The sequence below is a fragment of the Malus sylvestris genome, chromosome 2 (assembly GCF_916048215.2).
Source record: "Malus sylvestris chromosome 2, drMalSylv7.2, whole genome shotgun sequence".
Lineage (NCBI taxonomy): Eukaryota > Viridiplantae > Streptophyta > Magnoliopsida > Rosales > Rosaceae > Malus > Malus sylvestris.
This window is the reverse complement of record NC_062261.1, coordinates 8513414-8530376: the sequence shown is the minus strand read 5'-3', so window position 1 is coordinate 8530376 and position 16963 is coordinate 8513414. Positions and strand designations below refer to the sequence as shown.

The window sequence follows — 16963 nt, the reverse complement described above, 5'->3', positions numbered from 1 at the left end:
ATGGGCCTTAAACTAACAGCAAAACAAAAAATCCAAACAATTTTTTTTCCTTCCTTCTTCCTTCCTTTTTTTCCTTCTGTGCGAACCACCAACATCAGTCTTTTTTTTTTCTTATTCTTCTTCGTCCCCTTTTCCTTTCTGTGCAAACAAGTGCAGGAACTATAGTGCAAAACGCAATCAGGTACCTGTCAAATTGATAAGTGTCACGGTATCCTTGATCACAGACCACGAAAATGTAATCAAAAGCCAACGTTTGACAACCCCAGCAACATTCATAGTCAAGCAGAGGTCTTTCCCACCAACAGAAACACCGCCAGATTCAACGAAAACGCACGGGTTGCAGAGGGTGCAGATGCAATGCAGGAAACGATGTGGTGATGCGGGTAGAGGTCAGAGTGCAGTTGCGGTGCCGCAGTGGGTGCAGACGGTTCAGTTTTTCTTTCTATTTTTTTTTCAAGACTACCACGATTTGACGGTCAATACCGAAATTCAAAGACAAAGAACATAAATAGAAATCCAAGGACAAAACGAACAAAAACAGAGTGACCAAGAACAAAGGACACAGACCAAAGCGGAAGCGAAAGCCTAAACGAGACCCAAACTAAACCAAAAAACAAAAAGTGACAAAACAAATTGATACCAATAAGAACGGATTGAACCATAAGGATCGAACCCGCTCTGATACCAAATTGAATATTAGAGTGCGGAACAAACAAGATTACAAAATAATAGGAATATTATTGAACTAATGCCGGAACGGCTACAAAACTCTAAGAAACTACATTGTGAATGACTTGCTCTCAAACTAAATTACAAGCTCTATTTATAGAGCAATAAACCTAAGAAACCTTAATGCGTAAATGCCAAAAATACCCTACTACAAAATCAAATCAAATCTCTAATTAATTTCCTAAATAAACCTAATAAATTCCAACAAATTCAAGGTTAGAATGAGAGAATGAGGAAGAGAAAGAGATGGAGGAGGTCGCGGGAAATAGGTATGGATGGCGTGGGGGTTTGCTAGGTTTCTGGGTTTGTTTGGTTTTTATTTTTATTTTTTTAATAAGGTAAATATTATTATATTTTAAATGCATAAAAAATTATTCTTTTGTCACGTGACACAAATTTGGCATTCACGTTAGCACAAATGTGGATCTCATATTTGTCACGTCATCACTTAACGGTTTACTTAATAGATTTTCTAATGGATATTTGAAATTGAAATAAAATGATAAGTAAATGTATAAAATTAAAATGTTTTAAAGATGTTATAAGGAATTGAAATTGACATCAAACTGGGAAGGTAAAATATAAGTTACCCTAACAATATTTTGCATGATGCAGAAATACAATTTTGTTTTTTAACTTTTTGCATTGCACGGCTTCCGGGCCAAAAAAAAAAGAACTTTTTTATTTAATTGACATGTCAACTGCGGTTCTGAAACTAATCGGAGAAGGGAGGATCTTCAAACATTCATGATAAATGGCTGATGAAAAGTGCTTGCACTGCAGTGGGATCTAAGCAATCCATAGACCGCCTTCCGATGAGGAGTTTCTGCCGAGCGGCATAGCTTGCTTTCTCGCTCTTGTTCTTCATGTTCTTCGCCAGTACTACAGGCGTTATGATTCCGACAGCGAGAGCTCGCAAGCAAGACGCCTTCAGTCATTCGTTTCGTTTGTACATGAAAGTGAACAAGAATTGAAAAGCAGAAACAAGAGGAGGACTGAGACGGCTTCAAATAAAGTAGTGCATGATCAAGATAGTAGTTCCATTGATGGTTTGGATGAAAGTGTTTAAAATGGCTAATCATTAGCAGCTTAATCTAGTAGTTAGTCCTGTAATTAGTATCAAATTAAATGACTTGATTGTAACTTTAATCAAACGAACACTTTTGTTATAGACAGATAGATAGTTGTTATATATGTTATACATCAAGAACAAAAAGTTGCTAGATGTTATCCATTAATGAAACTCAGAGAAATTGAGGGAGCTGAATTATTTGATTATAATTGCAGCCGGTTGACATTAATTATTTGGTTTAGGTGATACTTGGGTGTGCACTTTGTGGGAAGATGTTATGAGTTCAAATCTCATGGACGACGGTTGTTTGTTAAAAAGAGTTTAAGCAACGTAGCGTTGAAAGCCTATACCATTATGGCTCATGTTTAGTAAAATCTAGTTAAAATGTATTATATGTAAGAGTAAATTATAGCTATAGTCCTTTAACTTTAACTCAATTGGAGCAATTGTCCCTCAACTAAAATTCCATTACCATTGATCCCTCAACTCATCAAAACGTGCAGCTATTGGCCATCAACTAAAAATCCATTACTATTGGTCCCTCAACTTTAATTCAACTGGAGAAATAATCCCTTAACTTTAACCCAATTGTAGCAATGATCCTTTCAACATAACTCGTTTTGACAAATTTTTTGATGTAGTTGACAAAAAAGACCATAATTACACACTTTGATGAGTTAAGGGACCCTAATTATATAAATGGTTATTTCAACATAACTTATTTTGACAAAATTTTGACGAAATTGATGAAAATAACTATAGCTACACATTTTGATAAGTTGAGGGACCAATAGTAATGAATTTTTAGTTGAGGGACCATTACTACAATTTACTCTATCTGTAATGCAATGTGAGCTCAAGTCGTCTGGAGTCTTAAAGTAGTAAAAATTAGGCTTCCAAAAAGAGCTGAGGCCTAATGTGCTGGCTCGAGCCCAACTTTGTTTTCTAGGTTGTGGGCTGGGCTGACCCAATCTTAAGGCTAGTTGTTAGACCTGATCTTAAATGGGCAGGGCCTAGGCCTTGCATTTTTAGGCCATGGGACGGATTAAGTCCACTTAGGCCCTTTTCTTAAGCCTAGTCTTACATGGCCCGATGTAATTTGAATGCTTTTGAACTTTTAGCCAAAATAGTCTTTGGGATTTGCAAAACACATAATTTTGGTTTTTAAGATTGAAAATCAATAGAAATGATCTCTGAGATTGTCTACCATTCATCATTTTGGTCATTTCGTTAAAAATTCTTTAAGCAATTTTTAAAACTTCGTAACTCAATTGTTTTTAACCAAATTCGACCCATAATATATAAGAATAAAGATAGGAAAGCGTAGAACAAGATTATACCTATTTGGAAGCCCAATGGTTGCTGGAGATGGTCGGAAAATAGCCTGAAAGGTGACTGGTCCTTGGGAAAGCTGGAAAACTCGCGCGTAAACTGGGTAAATTTTAAACGTTCATAACTTATTCAATACTTAACGAAATCGAGTGATTCAAAAACGAAAATCATACTTCTCGACGAGACGAAGATAATGATACATTTCTCAACTGCTAACTCACCATGGTTTGGCCGAAAAATGACTCAAAATTGCAATTGAAAATTAATACCTTAATTTGTTCAAATTGCAATTGAAAATTAATAAAACTTAAAGGTCATAAGTTTAATTCCAAACAACATCACTACTTTTTATCGTTAAATGAAAAAAGATTAAAGGCCAAAATTTAGGCCCAGCGCGCCCACTCATAGGTTTGAATTTTCTAGGCTATGAGATGGACGCCCGCTCCCTTCTCCGATTTCATTCATGGTTCGTCGTTTCCTTTCCCCAATTTATGGACCACCGACACCCAAAATATCACTGATTCATCTCAACTCTCTGAGTCAACTCGGGAACGCCTACATGACGTTGGGTCATACTCATATTTGCTGGCGCAACGCCTGGCATGTTGCTCAGGCTTTTGGGCGAGCTTCATAGGGTTCACCACTTGCCTTCTCCTCTTGGACTAGTGAATTTATTAGGTAGTACTGTATTACCACGACATTTTCTGAGACGTGGACTTATAGTTTATTTTTTGTAATTAAAAATAAATTAAAGACTTAAGAAAAATAAAAAATTCAGTAATCTCTCATCAATTGGGAATTGCGGAGAGTGGAAGGTAAACCAACAGAGAGTCCACCGCCATGGCAACCGGTAGCAGGCAAGTGGGATTAGAGCCATGGGGCGGAGAACTGGAACAAATTTATCAAACCGGTCGGTTATTGGGGAGGAACGAAACCGGAAACAAGAGCAATCTTGAACGAACTCGAGATCTTCGAGCTCGGTAATTCAAGGAATCTAACTGAACCCAACCCCAATCTGCCTCCTAAAACGCCGCCAAAGATAGATTCGCTAGAGAGCCGCAAAATTTCAGACAAGAAATCGACTCCTTCGCTTGCCATCATCGCCGATGCAGTTTCCGGTGTGGTTGTTTTAGGCTCTCTCTGGATTTTTTGTTTTCTGCGAAGGAAAAAGGTCTAGTACTCAATTGTTCATTTTACTCTTTTACATGTCCAAATATGATTAGTGAGTATCACCACTAAGCATCTATTGCATCACACTATAATGAATGAGGATACTATCCGGATTCTCTTTGGGAGGATTCGGAAATCCTCCAATCACATCTATTCATCATATATTGTGCAGTCAAATTTTGTCAAATACTATTTATATTCAATTTTATATGAAAAAAATTTAGGATTGCAGGGCATGTTTCTTGCCCTTGCCCTGCATTTTGTCCATCCTTAAGGACCGCTAGAAATGCTCTAAGATCGGGTAAGCCTTGGGCCTTGACCTCTCAGGGCCAGGCCAACCCAATTTACAAGTCTTGTGAAAATACTTATTGTTAAGAGAATTTTAACGAAAAGTTCATGGTACTATTTATTTTAACGAAAAATCACATTTTTACACTAAAAAGTCAATCCTGGTATTATTCACTTTACTTTTTATTTTGTCATTATCGTTAAAACTCAAAGTTTTCAAATATTTTTCATTAGTTTTTCTTATTGTTAAATGTTCGTTATTTAGTACTATGATACAATAGTATGCATGTTTACTTTGTTAGTGAGAAGTCTTAGATTTAATTCCCGTCAAAGATGAATTTGTATCAAATTATTGCTAATCTATTATGAGGTTAAACTCACATTCTCTCTTTTAATGTAAATAATATCGTTTTGTTAAAAAAAAAAACTCACGCGCACCATATAGATAATCATGAAATTTTCAAGATTTTCAAAGATGTCACATCTATAGCGAAAGATATTCATGAAATTTTCAAGATTTTTAGAGATGTCACATCTATAGTGAAAGTGGAGTCCTAGATATTAAATTGGTAATATATTTGTGCAAAGTTCTTTTAAAAAAAATTAAAAAAATATTGAGTGCATGCGCTATATGTCACTTCGGGTAGGCAGCCAACTGAACTCAGTGTCCGAAATGGTCCATGCACGATGATTCACTAGTGGCTATGGCCCATGGCTTCCAGGTTAAGCCAATTAATTGAACCAATACAGTTACTGAATGAGACCCAACTGCATCTTAGGAAGCATATACTAGAAAGTGGAAGATGTGCCCTGGGCGTGCTCTCCTTTGCTCATAAAGCTAACACTTTCCAGAGTTCCGCTCGTTTATATTTTTAAATATAACTGGTTGTATATATTTTTATTGGTTTTTGAAGGTTATGTACGGTTTATTTCTCTTGTTGCGTGACTTGTTAATTCGTTTGCGATTGCTTTTATAAAGAACACTTGTACTTATATGCATTAATGTTGGAAGTGCTTTTATTATAAAGACAAATACCAGCAACATTTTCACTTATCTTCTCATTTTAACCTTCTTACTTCTTCTCATGCCACGTATATTATATTAGCACTCAAAACTAAAATTTTAATATATTAAAACCTCACTATTGTTCGTTCGTTTTTTTTTTTTGTTGTCAAACTCAAACACTATTGTTCCTTTGTTAGTATAATTAAGATTTTTAGTTTTTCAACCAATAAGAATTAACTTTTTAATTTTGCATGCTAGTATAATCCACATGGCATGAGAAAAAGTGAGAAGGTTAAAATAAAAAGTAAAAATGTTGCTAGTATTCCCCTGTAAAAAAAACATGTTAAAATTTTGTCAAGATTCACGTGCTTCTTACAAAAATAATTGAAAACCTTTATTGAATAAGCATATGACATGTTTTTCTATAAAGCATTTTTAGTTGTCACCGCATAATTTAACGTATTATATTTTTTATTACCAATGACTATACGGTTTTGTGATATCCAGTTTTTACTTTGTTAAAAGTAATGTTCTTATCTTAGTCATGACGGTAATCAAACCAGAATGATTAGAGTTGTAAATTAGGTCACTTGGTTGAGGTATCGTTCAAAAAATTCTACCTGTTAATTAGGGTAATTACAAAAGATAAAGACAAATCAAATCATATCGTACATACATTTTGTGTACGTTGTTATCAACTTATCACTTGGTGGCAGAAACATCCAAAACGGAGATAAGAATCTTGCAACAAGAATTCTTGATGAGAATTAGACACCTCCCAACTTTAAAATGTGAAAGGAGGAAACTGGACATCCGCAAACACCATTTCTGTTTCCACTGAAGATTCAGAGGTCGTCATCATGATGTCATGGAGCAACACCTCTGCAGGGCCAACAAAGTCTCTCTCTTCATACCTGGTATTAATTTCCAACCCCACGTTAGAAGCATGCGAATCATAACATTATATCTCTCAATAATACATGGGAATCTTCAGAACATTCTATTAATGTTTGACAAAATGCATAAAGTTCCAACCTTTATTATTATTTTTTTCATTTTATATGCCTTTCTTGTTCTTTAGATACAAACCCAGTTGGCCAAGTTTTCGGTTTTAGTTGTTCTTGCCTTGAGGAGTGAACTTTGATGCAACATAGATGTCACTGTGACGGAAATGGGTTTTCTCCAAAAGGGTTTGTGTGTTTTGGGCCAGTTCTTTGGATTAAGTTAATGGCTTCTGTGTTAGTTGTCTTTTCATTTGGAATCAATATTCTCAGGTTTTTTTTTCCCTTGATTAACTGCTTTTTTTTACTTTGTTTAATTGCCTTTTACTGTTGAATTGAATGTACCTAATATATGCATCGTGTTGTAAACCCCACAAATCAAAATTCTCTTTTTTGAGAGCTCTTGCTTTTCCCTCAAAGTAAGCACTTTCCTCACAGGCTGCTTTTTTAGTTCAATTTTTGCCTCTGTTAGCTGCTTTCATTAGCTTTTCCACTTATTAATTAGCTTTTGTGTTCACGATTGGATCTACTTGTTAATGATAATTTCTGCTTCTTAAACCCTGTTTTATCCACTTCTTCTGGAGCTTATGCTGTTGTGCTTAAATCTGCAGATTCTTTTAGCACCTATGTTTCTTCATGTTATTGGATGAATTTTTTAGTGTCTTGCTTATTTTTCGATGTTTTTCGATTTTGTAGTGTTAGAGTATGAACTGCAGTTGATTATTTTATATCACTTTCTGGGAGGTCGGTTTGCTTCCTTGGCAAAGAAAGGTGAAAATTTTAGGGTTCATGGTTGAACAGTTAGCCATGAGTGTAGTTTGGATGTTGGTGTTGATGATTTTCTGTAGTGGGTTTGCCTCAAATGGTGCCAGCACCACCAATGTCTCCACTAGACCAGATGTTGTGAAACTCGGGGCGATTTTCTCTTTCGATACCCTTATTGGCAAAGTTGCCAAAGTGGCAATAGAAGCCGCAGTCGAAGATGTGAATTCTGATCCATCTGTTCTTGGTGGAACCAAGATGAAAGTTACAATGCAGGACTCAAATTACAGTGGACTTCTGGGCCTTATTGAAGGTACTTCTTCCGAATTTGCTCAAAGTTCTAAAATCTTCTCTTACATTGTAATATACAGGTAGTAGGATCACTGATTCATTGATAAGTTAACAAACTAAGGTTCTTTATTCTATGATTGTCTGCAGCCTTACGGTTCATGGAGGAAGACACAATGGCGATAATTGGACCGCTGAATGCTGTCACGGCTCATATATTATCTCATATTGCAAATGAGCTCCTAGTTCCTCTAGTATCATTTTCGGTAACAGACCCCACGCTGTCAGCACTTCAGTATCCTTTCTTTGTTAGAACTGTCCAAAACGGTCTTTATCAAATGGCTGCGATAGCAGATATGGTTGATCACTACGGATGGAGAGAGGTAATTGCACTCTATGTTGACGATGACCATGGGAGAAATGGGATTACTGCATTATCAAATAAGCTTGCTGAGAAACGATGCAGGATATCATACAAGGCGCCATTGGTCCTTGATTCTAACCGGGATAGCATCACTGATGTACTGGTTAAAGTGGGTTTAACAGAGTCTCGGATTATTGTTGTTCATGCTTATGACAGTTGGGGTTCTCTGGTGTTCGAAGTGGCCAAGTATCTTGGCATGATGGGAACCGGATATGTCTGGATAGCCACCAGTTGGCTTTCTACTTTAATAGATACCAACTCTCCCCTCCCTTCAGGCACGATGGATGATATGCAGGGAGTTCTAACGTTGCGCATGTACACGCCAGAGACAGAACTGAAGCGAAAATTTGTTTCAAGGTGGAGCAACTTGACTAGTGGACGTACATCTAAAGGCCCAATGGGGTTGAATGCTTACGGTCTTTATGCCTACGATACTGTGTGGTTGCTTGCTCATGCAATTAATGCCTTTTTTGATCAAGGGGGAAACCTTTCATTCTCAAATGATTCAAGGTTGACTCAGCTTCGCGGAGGGGAGCTAAATCTTGATGCTCTGAGCATCTTTAATGGAGGCAATCTGTTTTTGAAAAACATTTTGCAGGTTAATATGACTGGTGTATCTGGCCAGATAATGTTTACTCCACAAAAAGACCTCGTTCATCCTGCATTGGAGATCATAAATGTGATTGGATCGGGGATTAGGAAGGTTGGTTATTGGTCCAATTTTTCGGGATTATCAGTTGTGCCTCCAGAAACACTTTACACAAAGGCACCAAATCATTCTAATTCAAGTGATAAACTGTACGGTGTGGTTTGGCCTGGACAAACAACACAGAAGCCTCGTGGTTGGGTGTTTCCAAACAACGGAAGGCACTTGAGGTTTGGAGTCTCAAGACGTGTTAGTTTTCGTGAATTCGTTTCATACACAGATGGCAATGACATGTTCACTGGGTACTGCATAGATGTTTTTACTGCTGCATTGAACTCGTTGCCCTATGCTGTCCCATACAAACTAATTCCCTTCGGTGATGGCCATAAGAACCCAAGTGTCACTGAGCTTGTGCACAAAATCCAAACGGGTGTGAGTATCATTGTATGCAGAACATTTCCTAAAACCTCAGAAGGTAAATGTTTTTCTGATTTTCTCGTATCTTGTTACATATAGGAATTCGATGGAGCAATAAGTGACATTGCAATCACCACCAACCGAACAAGGATGGCGGATTTTACGCAGCCATATATCGAATCTGGGCTAGTAGTAGTTGCATCTGTTAAGCCAACATTGAATTCAAATCCTTGGGCTTTCCTGAGGCCATTCAGTCCACTAATGTGGGGCGTCACAGCCGCCTTCTTTCTCATTGTTGGAACAGTTGTTTGGATTTTAGAGCATAGGCAGAATGATGAATTTCGGGGGCCTCCTAAAAGACAACTCGTCACGATTCTGTGGTAAGTAATTAAGAACTATATCCTGTCGTCTAATACTTGGTGTCATTTTCTCATCGTATCTCTTTGTAGAGCTACTCGTGTTACGAATTTTATCTTCTTGATGTAATCCCAAAATCACTAACAATCCGTGCTTCCTTTCTGCAGGTTTAGCTTTTCGACTTGGTTCTTTGCACATAGTAAGTAAATTTGAACTAATTCGGTACATCTCTTAGCAACCATGGATAAATTGCAGCTTCAGCAATGCTAATCTACTCTTTTTTCTTCTTCTTTTTTTCTGATTGGGATCTTGTGCAGGAGAAAATACAGTTAGCACCCTCGGTCGCTTAGTTCTAATTATATGGCTGTTTGTTGTTCTTATAATCAACTCAAGCTACACTGCAAGTTTGACCTCAATCCTTACAGTGCAAAGGCTTTCTTCCTCTATCAAAGGCCTTGAAGATTTGCTTTCAAGCAACGATCCCATTGGCTACCAGCAGGGTTCATTTGCCCGGAATTATCTAATTGATGAACTCAACGTTGACGAGTCCAGACTCGTTCCTCTTATCACGCCAGAAGACTATGCCAAAGCCTTGAAAGATGGTCCCCATAAAGGTGGTGTCACTGCAGTGATTGACGAGCGTGCATTCATTGAGCTATTCCTCGCAAGCAGATGTGAATTCAGTGTTGTGGGTCAAGAGTTCACCAAAACCGGTTGGGGATTTGTGAGTTTCTCTTTTAGATAGTCTGACATGTTGCGTTATCAAATTGTCAATCTATAGACATATTCAAACAAGTATTCGTTGATACAGTTTACGCGATCTGACAAGAATGCATTGTTCATTTCAAATCAGGCTTTTGCGAGGGACTCGCCTTTAGCGGTGGACCTGTCTACTGCACTTCTGAAGCTGTCGGAGAACGGGGATCTACAAAGGATCTATGATAAATGGCTTATGAGAACTCCTTGTGCCTCAAATGGTGGAAAGCTGCAAGTCGACAGGCTTCAACTCAAAAGCTTCAGGGGCCTCTTTATTATTTGTGGTGCAGCTTGCTTACTTGCACTCGCTATATATTTCTGTATTATGCTGCGCCAGTTCAGCAGGCACTACACCGAGGAACTGGTCTCTACTGGTGGCTCCACGTCCGCACGCGTTCAAACATTTCTCACATTTGTTGATGAGAAGGAAGACGAAGTGAAAAGCCGGTCGAAAAGAAGACGAATGGAGAGGTTATCAAATAGAAGCGCGGATGATGAAGCGATGTCTAGCTCGAAAAGAAGACACCTTGATCAATCGTCTTCAAGTCCGACTTTTGATAATGGTAATCCTGCCTGATCAGAACCATTTAACTCCAAGTAGGACTTCATGAGGGCTCGTCTGATACGAATGAGTTCTTGATACAAGCAATATTTGGGAGTGGAAATCGAGCTTAGGAGCTCACGTGCATGAGATGAATGCTCTTAACCATCTAAACTACAGTCCTGCTGCGATACTTAGAAGCATGTGTGTATAACTCATGTCATTATATATCTTTCATGCTACATTACTCCTATGGGAATGCTTGGGCAAAGCTCTTTGACAAAGTTAAAAGTATACAAATATATGCAGAATGACATGAAATCTACCTTGCTCTTATTTTATACAAACATGAAATTATCCGACGCTAATCACAATTTGAAATGCGAGCATAAATTTTTTCCTCCTATTTTTAATGAGTAGTTAGTTATTCATGTACGTATGCCAGACTGTAATCGACATAAATATAAGAATTCCTCCTTGGGAGAGAAGCGAAACAAAGTCAAATCCAATTTCATCCAACGTGGTTTAACAAATGAAACTCCGACCCAAGAAGTTTGGTGGTGGACCAAAAAGTTGAGTTTTACTCATCTAAGTTTTATAATATAAATCAACAACACGAGTAACATGCAATAAAGCATATAAAAATTAGTAACATATAAATCACGTGGCTGTATGACGGTACATCGAAAAATTTCTCGAGAGTTTGGGGGTAGGGGAAACAACAGCTGGGATGAGACGTGTTTCTAAACTTTGTTCATTCAGTAGGAAGCTATCCTTAAATTATTTAAGGAGAATGATATACATAATAATATATTTAATATTATTTACAGCTGCATTTACACGTAGACAAATAGTAAATATGGAACATTAATACATTACCACAAGCGTTAATCTGCATTGCTTTTGAAATACTTTCCGAAGCATTCTTCTTCTCTACAGTTTTGGCACACAACTTTGTATACTTCAATCAGAAGTCTCGGGAACCGACTTGCAAAGTAGAAATCGAATCCTTCTGGAACTGGTCCGACGAGTTCCTGATACAGTGGCCGGAAAAGAAGAGAGTAAACATCGCCAGTTCACGCACATAGAAAGCTTAAGCAGGAGAGGAAACTGAAGATGGAAAAAAAACCTGAATTTGATTTGGAAGCTCTCTGTAGTGATTTGATTTGTTTCGAATGACTCGCAATAAGTCTCGAACGCTGTCAAACTTGTACCGTCTGTAATTACCGATGTTTGTGAGAAATGCAGGCTCCATCTTTTGATCCCACTTCCCACCCAAAGCGATAGGTGCAATACTTTCTAGCGCTCTCAAAACACCAGAGTTAGCCTCTCTATCTTCCAATTCTACCCTATCACTGGAGTCGCGAAGAAACGAGAGTCTTGTCTCGGAGTTCCAAAAAAGAGGATGGAGCAGCACTTCCGATACCTTTGGCCTGGAAACAAATCAAGAATATTTTAGTAAACGAACATTTCAACATGTCTTTGATTAAATATGGCTAAAAAAAATTCCTTCCAGTGGTGCTATATACTTCTTCCTAAAAATACATTAAGAGAAACTAATACTCTTACCTTATCTCCGGGTCGGGGTTTAATAAACGAGATATAAGATCTACAGCTTCAGGAATATGCTCTACCAAGAAGAGATCCATTTGGTTCTTTACAATATTTATATCACGTTCAAGCTGATCACCGAATGGATGTCTACCACCTGTGATGCAATAAAATAGGAGACAACCTAAACTAAACATATCCACTGCACGTGTTTGCCGCCCGTGGAGAAGCTGTTCAGGCGCTTGCCAACCCGAACTGCCACAACCTGCAATCAAGTAACTAACATTTAAGATTTGTAATTCAGATTTTGAAGATGAACTTGTACTAGAATTGATGAGAATATCATAGGTAGGGTGTTTAAAGTTTGTAAGTAGACAGGGAAAGAGTACTTTCCAGTAGCAAGATGACCCAAAGAAGACATGTCCCCGATAAGGCGCTTGCTAATACCCATGTCGGAAAGCTTTGCACATAAGGTTCTTTCCTTAATCAACAAAACATTTTGAGGCTTTAAGTCGCGATGAATGATCCCCATTTCATGCAAATGCACAAGACCAGAAACCACATCCCTGTGTTACGGACAAACGTAAAAGGTCAATAAGATGCTAAACCAATCTAATAACACATCAATTGACGTAACAATAACCACTGTCAATTGTTGAAAACCACCTAGTACCAAGAGATTGGTTATTATCCCTTGGTAAAGATCGTACCCAATAGTGGAATTTTTAACCAACCTCATTAATTTCAATAGTAGAAGCGACGGAAAGCCATCTATTTTCCACAAATTAACATCTGACATAATATTCTTCAATGACTTCAAGCGAACTTCGTTTTCAATCAGAACTCGTTTTGCATCTTCTTCTCCAGCTACTGGATTTTGAGAGGAATTTGGGCAAATTTGTATCAAATCATCCAAGTTGCAAATACAACGCTCCAGAGAGATATAGACAAAATCTTTATCATAGTCCACTCCATACCATCTTACTATGTTTGGGTGTCGGTCAGATGCAATAAGATTCTGAATCTCTTTAAAGGCCATGTCATGATGGGCTAATACAAGGCGTTTTACAGCAACAGGTCGACCTTCATAAACTCCCTCTAGGACAATGGTACCATTACTTCCCTTAGAAATTTCTGTACTTGAAATCACTAGTTTACCAATCCTGCGACCATTAGTACCACCATCAAAGAGTTTGTTAAGAAATGGCAATATCTTGTTATCACCTTCGGTGTGTGTTAAAGCTTCCTCATCTTGAGATAATACACTTTCCTCTTTTCTTTCAACAATTCCATTTTTTCCCAATTTCCTACTCTTCTTCCTCTTGGACGGTGAAGCTTTCGGATCAGGCTTTTGACCATTAACCAGAAAAACAAAGTGGTAAACAACAAAGCCCATGAGGATTACAAACAAAAACGCGAGAGCAAATGCTTTTGACCAATGAAGAAACATATTGTGAACCTCAGGCTTTGAAGGAACAACCAGATCTTTTTTGTTCAAAGGAACAACCAGATCTGAAGCAGACTTTTTTACCACAGTTTCTGCCCGTTGATGCTCTAATGATCCATGATCTCGCTCGCGCTTAACAAGTGCTTTTGACTGACAGTCAAACGGTAATGCAATCTGACTGCCAGTTTTAGAACCACGAATCAGATTCTCAATATCTTTGCAAGGGATAGCAGCCCTGATTTCAGCAATTGTCATATTCCAAGATACTTCCTCTGAATACGGATGGTAAGACACCAAGTAATAATCTATTCTGAAGAATACTATTCGCGGCTCACCAGCATTTCCATTTATCAAACTGGGCTTGACAAACTTCTTTCGATCTCTAACATGATCTTCGGATAGAGTGTATGAGCGGTATACCTTTCCGGTAAAAAGACCAACCTCAAAGAAAGTGACCTTCTTATGTCCAAGTGTAACTGATCCATCCTCCTCCACCTTAGGCGTTTTTTTATCCACATACTCAGCAATAGTCGATGGAATTTTCTGCAAGTACATGCAAGTCAATGATCAGTGTATAAAAAGCAATGACAACCCATCCCCCTTTCCCATAAAAAGGTCACAGTTTCTACAAGCAACAAACACTCGGATATAAATAAACTTCTACACAGTATCCACATCATCATCTTGTAAGCAGCAAAAGGTGCTTTTTTGGGAATGATCATATTTAGTATGTGTCATAATCCAGAAACTTTAACTTGGTAGGGAACATCTTGCAGCTATGAGCCCCGAATGCAAGAAAAATGAGGAATCAAAGGCAGTAGTAATTTTGTCTCTCCAACAACACTTATACATAAAACAACAGAAAACCAAGATGCAATTGTCTATTTAGATATGGAAAGATAGTTAGGCACCCCATTTGTATTATCAATAAAACGAAGCTTACGGTAACATAACATAAACACCAAAAAAAATGGACTAATTACACCCACAAAACTGCAATTAGGTAACATTCATCAAAGATTCCACGGACTCCACTGCAGGCCTCGTGAATCTTAAATTGCATTACCAAAGTCACCAACTTTGCCATTTCATTGTTAAAACAAACTAGATGCAACAATCCTAAGACAAATCTCACAACTATACAATCACATCCAAATGATAATATCAATTAATTCAGAGCAACGCCGATTTAATCATAAACGAAAAAAATGCAATAATAAACAAAACACAGTGGCATTTCGATGACATACCCGTCGACCAAAATGATCGCTGTGCTCGTACAAGTCCCAGTCATCACCACAATATATGAAGTACCCACTACTGCTTTGAGCCTGATAGGAACTGTAAATTGGCGGCCCCGAATCAAACGCCCATCTTACTCCCATCAAATTTCTATCCACTAATTGTATTGTTCCATCCAGTAGAGCAACTAATGCAGTTCTAGGCTCATCCTCCCTATCCACATTAACCCAGAAAAATTCAAACTTCAAATCGAAATTCAAATCAACATTGACCCAAAAAAAATTCAAACTTCGAATCGAATTCATAATTAATATCGACCTAACAAAATATTCAATTAATCGAATCGAAATTAATATGAACTAATTAAAAAAAAAAGGAATTTAAGCAATTGAAAGGAAGGAACTGAGTCAACTGACGTATGGGAGTGAAGTCTTCGGCTTGGAGAGCGAGAGACGACTTCGAGCTCCTTCTGCTGCGACCCCAACGGCTGCAATGCCCTGCTCTCCCCGCTCTCCCAGTTCAAAACGTCGCCGTCTCTAGTCTGGTAAAACACCGGAAGCTCCAACTGGCTGCTGCTGACCGAGTTCAAAACGGCGCCGTCATAGCTCCGAGGCGGACCGATAATCTGGAAGTCGATGAGATCCGAAACGTCGGCGTTTCGGATGAGAAAACAGGCGATCAGTGATACGATTAGGATAAATATCGGAATCGAATTGCGGCGATCCATCGGAGGAGATTGGATGGACAAGAACATGACGCGTATCGATTATTTAGCTGAGGGGTTTTTGGATTTTGGGGACAAGACAGCGTCGGAGATTCGAAGCGTCGGCGGACCATCCACTCTTAGGATCTCCGACTCCGTACGGCTGCGTTGCCTGTCGGGATGTATTTCTCGCGAATGATTTTCTACACATTTTCGTATTTAATTTTGGTTTTGGAAAAATTAAATAAGAAAATAAATTGAATTTCTTTGACTTTGATTAGGACAAACAAGGGGTTTAATTAACAGTAGCATACGCGCGCGCACAGTGTCTGAGAAAATTTTTTATTTTTGTTTTTTCAAATAGAATGAAAGAGGAAGAGAACAATAGAGAATATGAGAGTGTAAAATTTATTTTTTATTTTTTAATTTTTAATTAGAGATATATTATGATTACATGTAGATGAGGTTTTGAAAAAAAAAACAACAAAATTTGTTGCGTAAAATTACATTTCTACTTTATATTTTTTATCCATATTTTATTTTAATTAGATGGTTAAACTGATAATTATATAGGATTTTGGTTAACAATGAATATTATATTAATTAGTAAAAAGATTTTTATCAACTCGTTAGTCAAAATAAGTCACTTTGTTAAAAAAAAATTAACAAAATGATACTAAAAAGGTTAAAAATTGTTTGGGAGTTGGTAATTTTCTTTTTTACTCTCTATTAAATTATTTAGGCGATTTAAGACAGTGTGTACGTTTTTTTTGCATTAACATTCATATTTCTTAATCGTAAAATAGTGTTTATATATGCATGCAAATTAAATATTAAAATGTGAAATTGTTGATATTACGAACTTGTCATTGATTATCATATGAGTATTTCAATTTCATGCAAGTTTTATTTATTTATAATAATATAATATAATATATCAATTTGTTAAGAGAAACATAATATTGCTATAAGAAACGAAGATATGAAATTTGACTACAATACTTACATGTATTTAATACAATTACTAGCCTATTCCATTTGAAGATTTACCATTTTAGTAAATAATAAGAAAAAAAAATTGACACACTCCGACCGGAGTCGAGGTGTGCTGGTTGTCACTCGAATGTGACGTAATCAAAAGTGTAAGTGATGTAAAAATGTGAATAAATTAAAACCCAAAACTAGAACTTAATTAAACTAAGAAAAGTGAGTGTGCAGTAGCGGGTAGAAC

General features: G+C 37.4%; 2 protein-coding genes across 7 annotated transcripts; one reads left to right on the top strand and one right to left on the bottom strand.

Moving 5' to 3' along the window:
* Positions 1-6351: 6351 nt before the first annotated feature.
* On the top strand, positions 6352-11114 carry LOC126609109 (glutamate receptor 3.6-like). Of its 5 annotated transcripts, none has more exons than XM_050277129.1 (8): positions 6366-6514; positions 6679-6787; positions 7295-7673; positions 7799-9150; positions 9235-9515; positions 9660-9691; positions 9810-10216; positions 10346-11114. In XM_050277129.1, exons 3-8 carry the CDS (start codon positions 7388-7390, stop codon positions 10823-10825), a joined length of 2838 nt encoding a protein of 945 aa, XP_050133086.1. In that variant the 5' UTR covers positions 6366-6514; positions 6679-6787; positions 7295-7387; the 3' UTR covers positions 10826-11114. The 5 variants fall into 5 exon arrangements, with proteins under 5 accessions (XP_050133071.1, XP_050133086.1, XP_050133076.1 ...); XM_050277119.1 differs by having other exon boundaries at positions 6679-6871; XM_050277114.1 differs by lacking the exon at positions 6679-6787 and having other exon boundaries at positions 6352-6514.
* Positions 11115-11527: 413 nt separating this feature from the next.
* On the bottom strand, positions 11528-15950 carry LOC126609140 (serine/threonine-protein kinase/endoribonuclease IRE1a). Of its 2 annotated transcripts, none has more exons than XM_050277144.1 (7): positions 15446-15950; positions 15038-15242; positions 13075-14330; positions 12744-12906; positions 12359-12615; positions 11919-12222; positions 11528-11823 (listed from the first exon to the last, which is right to left on the bottom strand). In XM_050277144.1, the coding sequence occupies exons 1-7, from the start codon at positions 15781-15783 to the stop codon at positions 11677-11679; spliced, it is 2670 nt and encodes an 889-aa protein (XP_050133101.1). In that variant the 5' UTR covers positions 15784-15950; the 3' UTR covers positions 11528-11676. The 2 variants fall into 2 exon arrangements, with proteins under 2 accessions (XP_050133101.1, XP_050133098.1); XM_050277141.1 differs by having other exon boundaries at positions 12359-12606; positions 12735-12906; positions 15446-15949.
* Between the last annotated feature and the right edge of the window lie 1013 nt (positions 15951-16963).

Excerpts from the sequence above, each read along its gene's own strand:
- LOC126609109 (XM_050277114.1), top strand. The coding sequence starts at position 7,388 with ATGGTTGAACAGTTAGCCATGAGTGTAGTTTGGATGTTGGTGTTGATG. Across the intron at positions 9,151-9,234 it reads TGCACAAAATCCAAACGGGT|GAATTCGATGGAGCAATAAG; the intron begins GTGAGTATCATT and ends TGTTACATATAG. Across the intron at positions 10,217-10,345 it reads CCAAAACCGGTTGGGGATTT|GCTTTTGCGAGGGACTCGCC; the intron begins GTGAGTTTCTCT and ends ATTTCAAATCAG.
- LOC126609140 (XM_050277144.1), bottom strand. The coding sequence starts at position 15,783 with ATGTTCTTGTCCATCCAATCTCCTCCGATGGATCGCCGCAATTCGATT. Across the intron at positions 14,331-15,037 it reads GCGATCATTTTGGTCGACGG|AAAATTCCATCGACTATTGC; the intron begins GTATGTCATCGA and ends ATGTACTTGCAG. Across the intron at positions 11,824-11,918 it reads AGCTTCCAAATCAAATTCAG|GAACTCGTCGGACCAGTTCC; the intron begins GTTTTTTTTCCA and ends CCACTGTATCAG.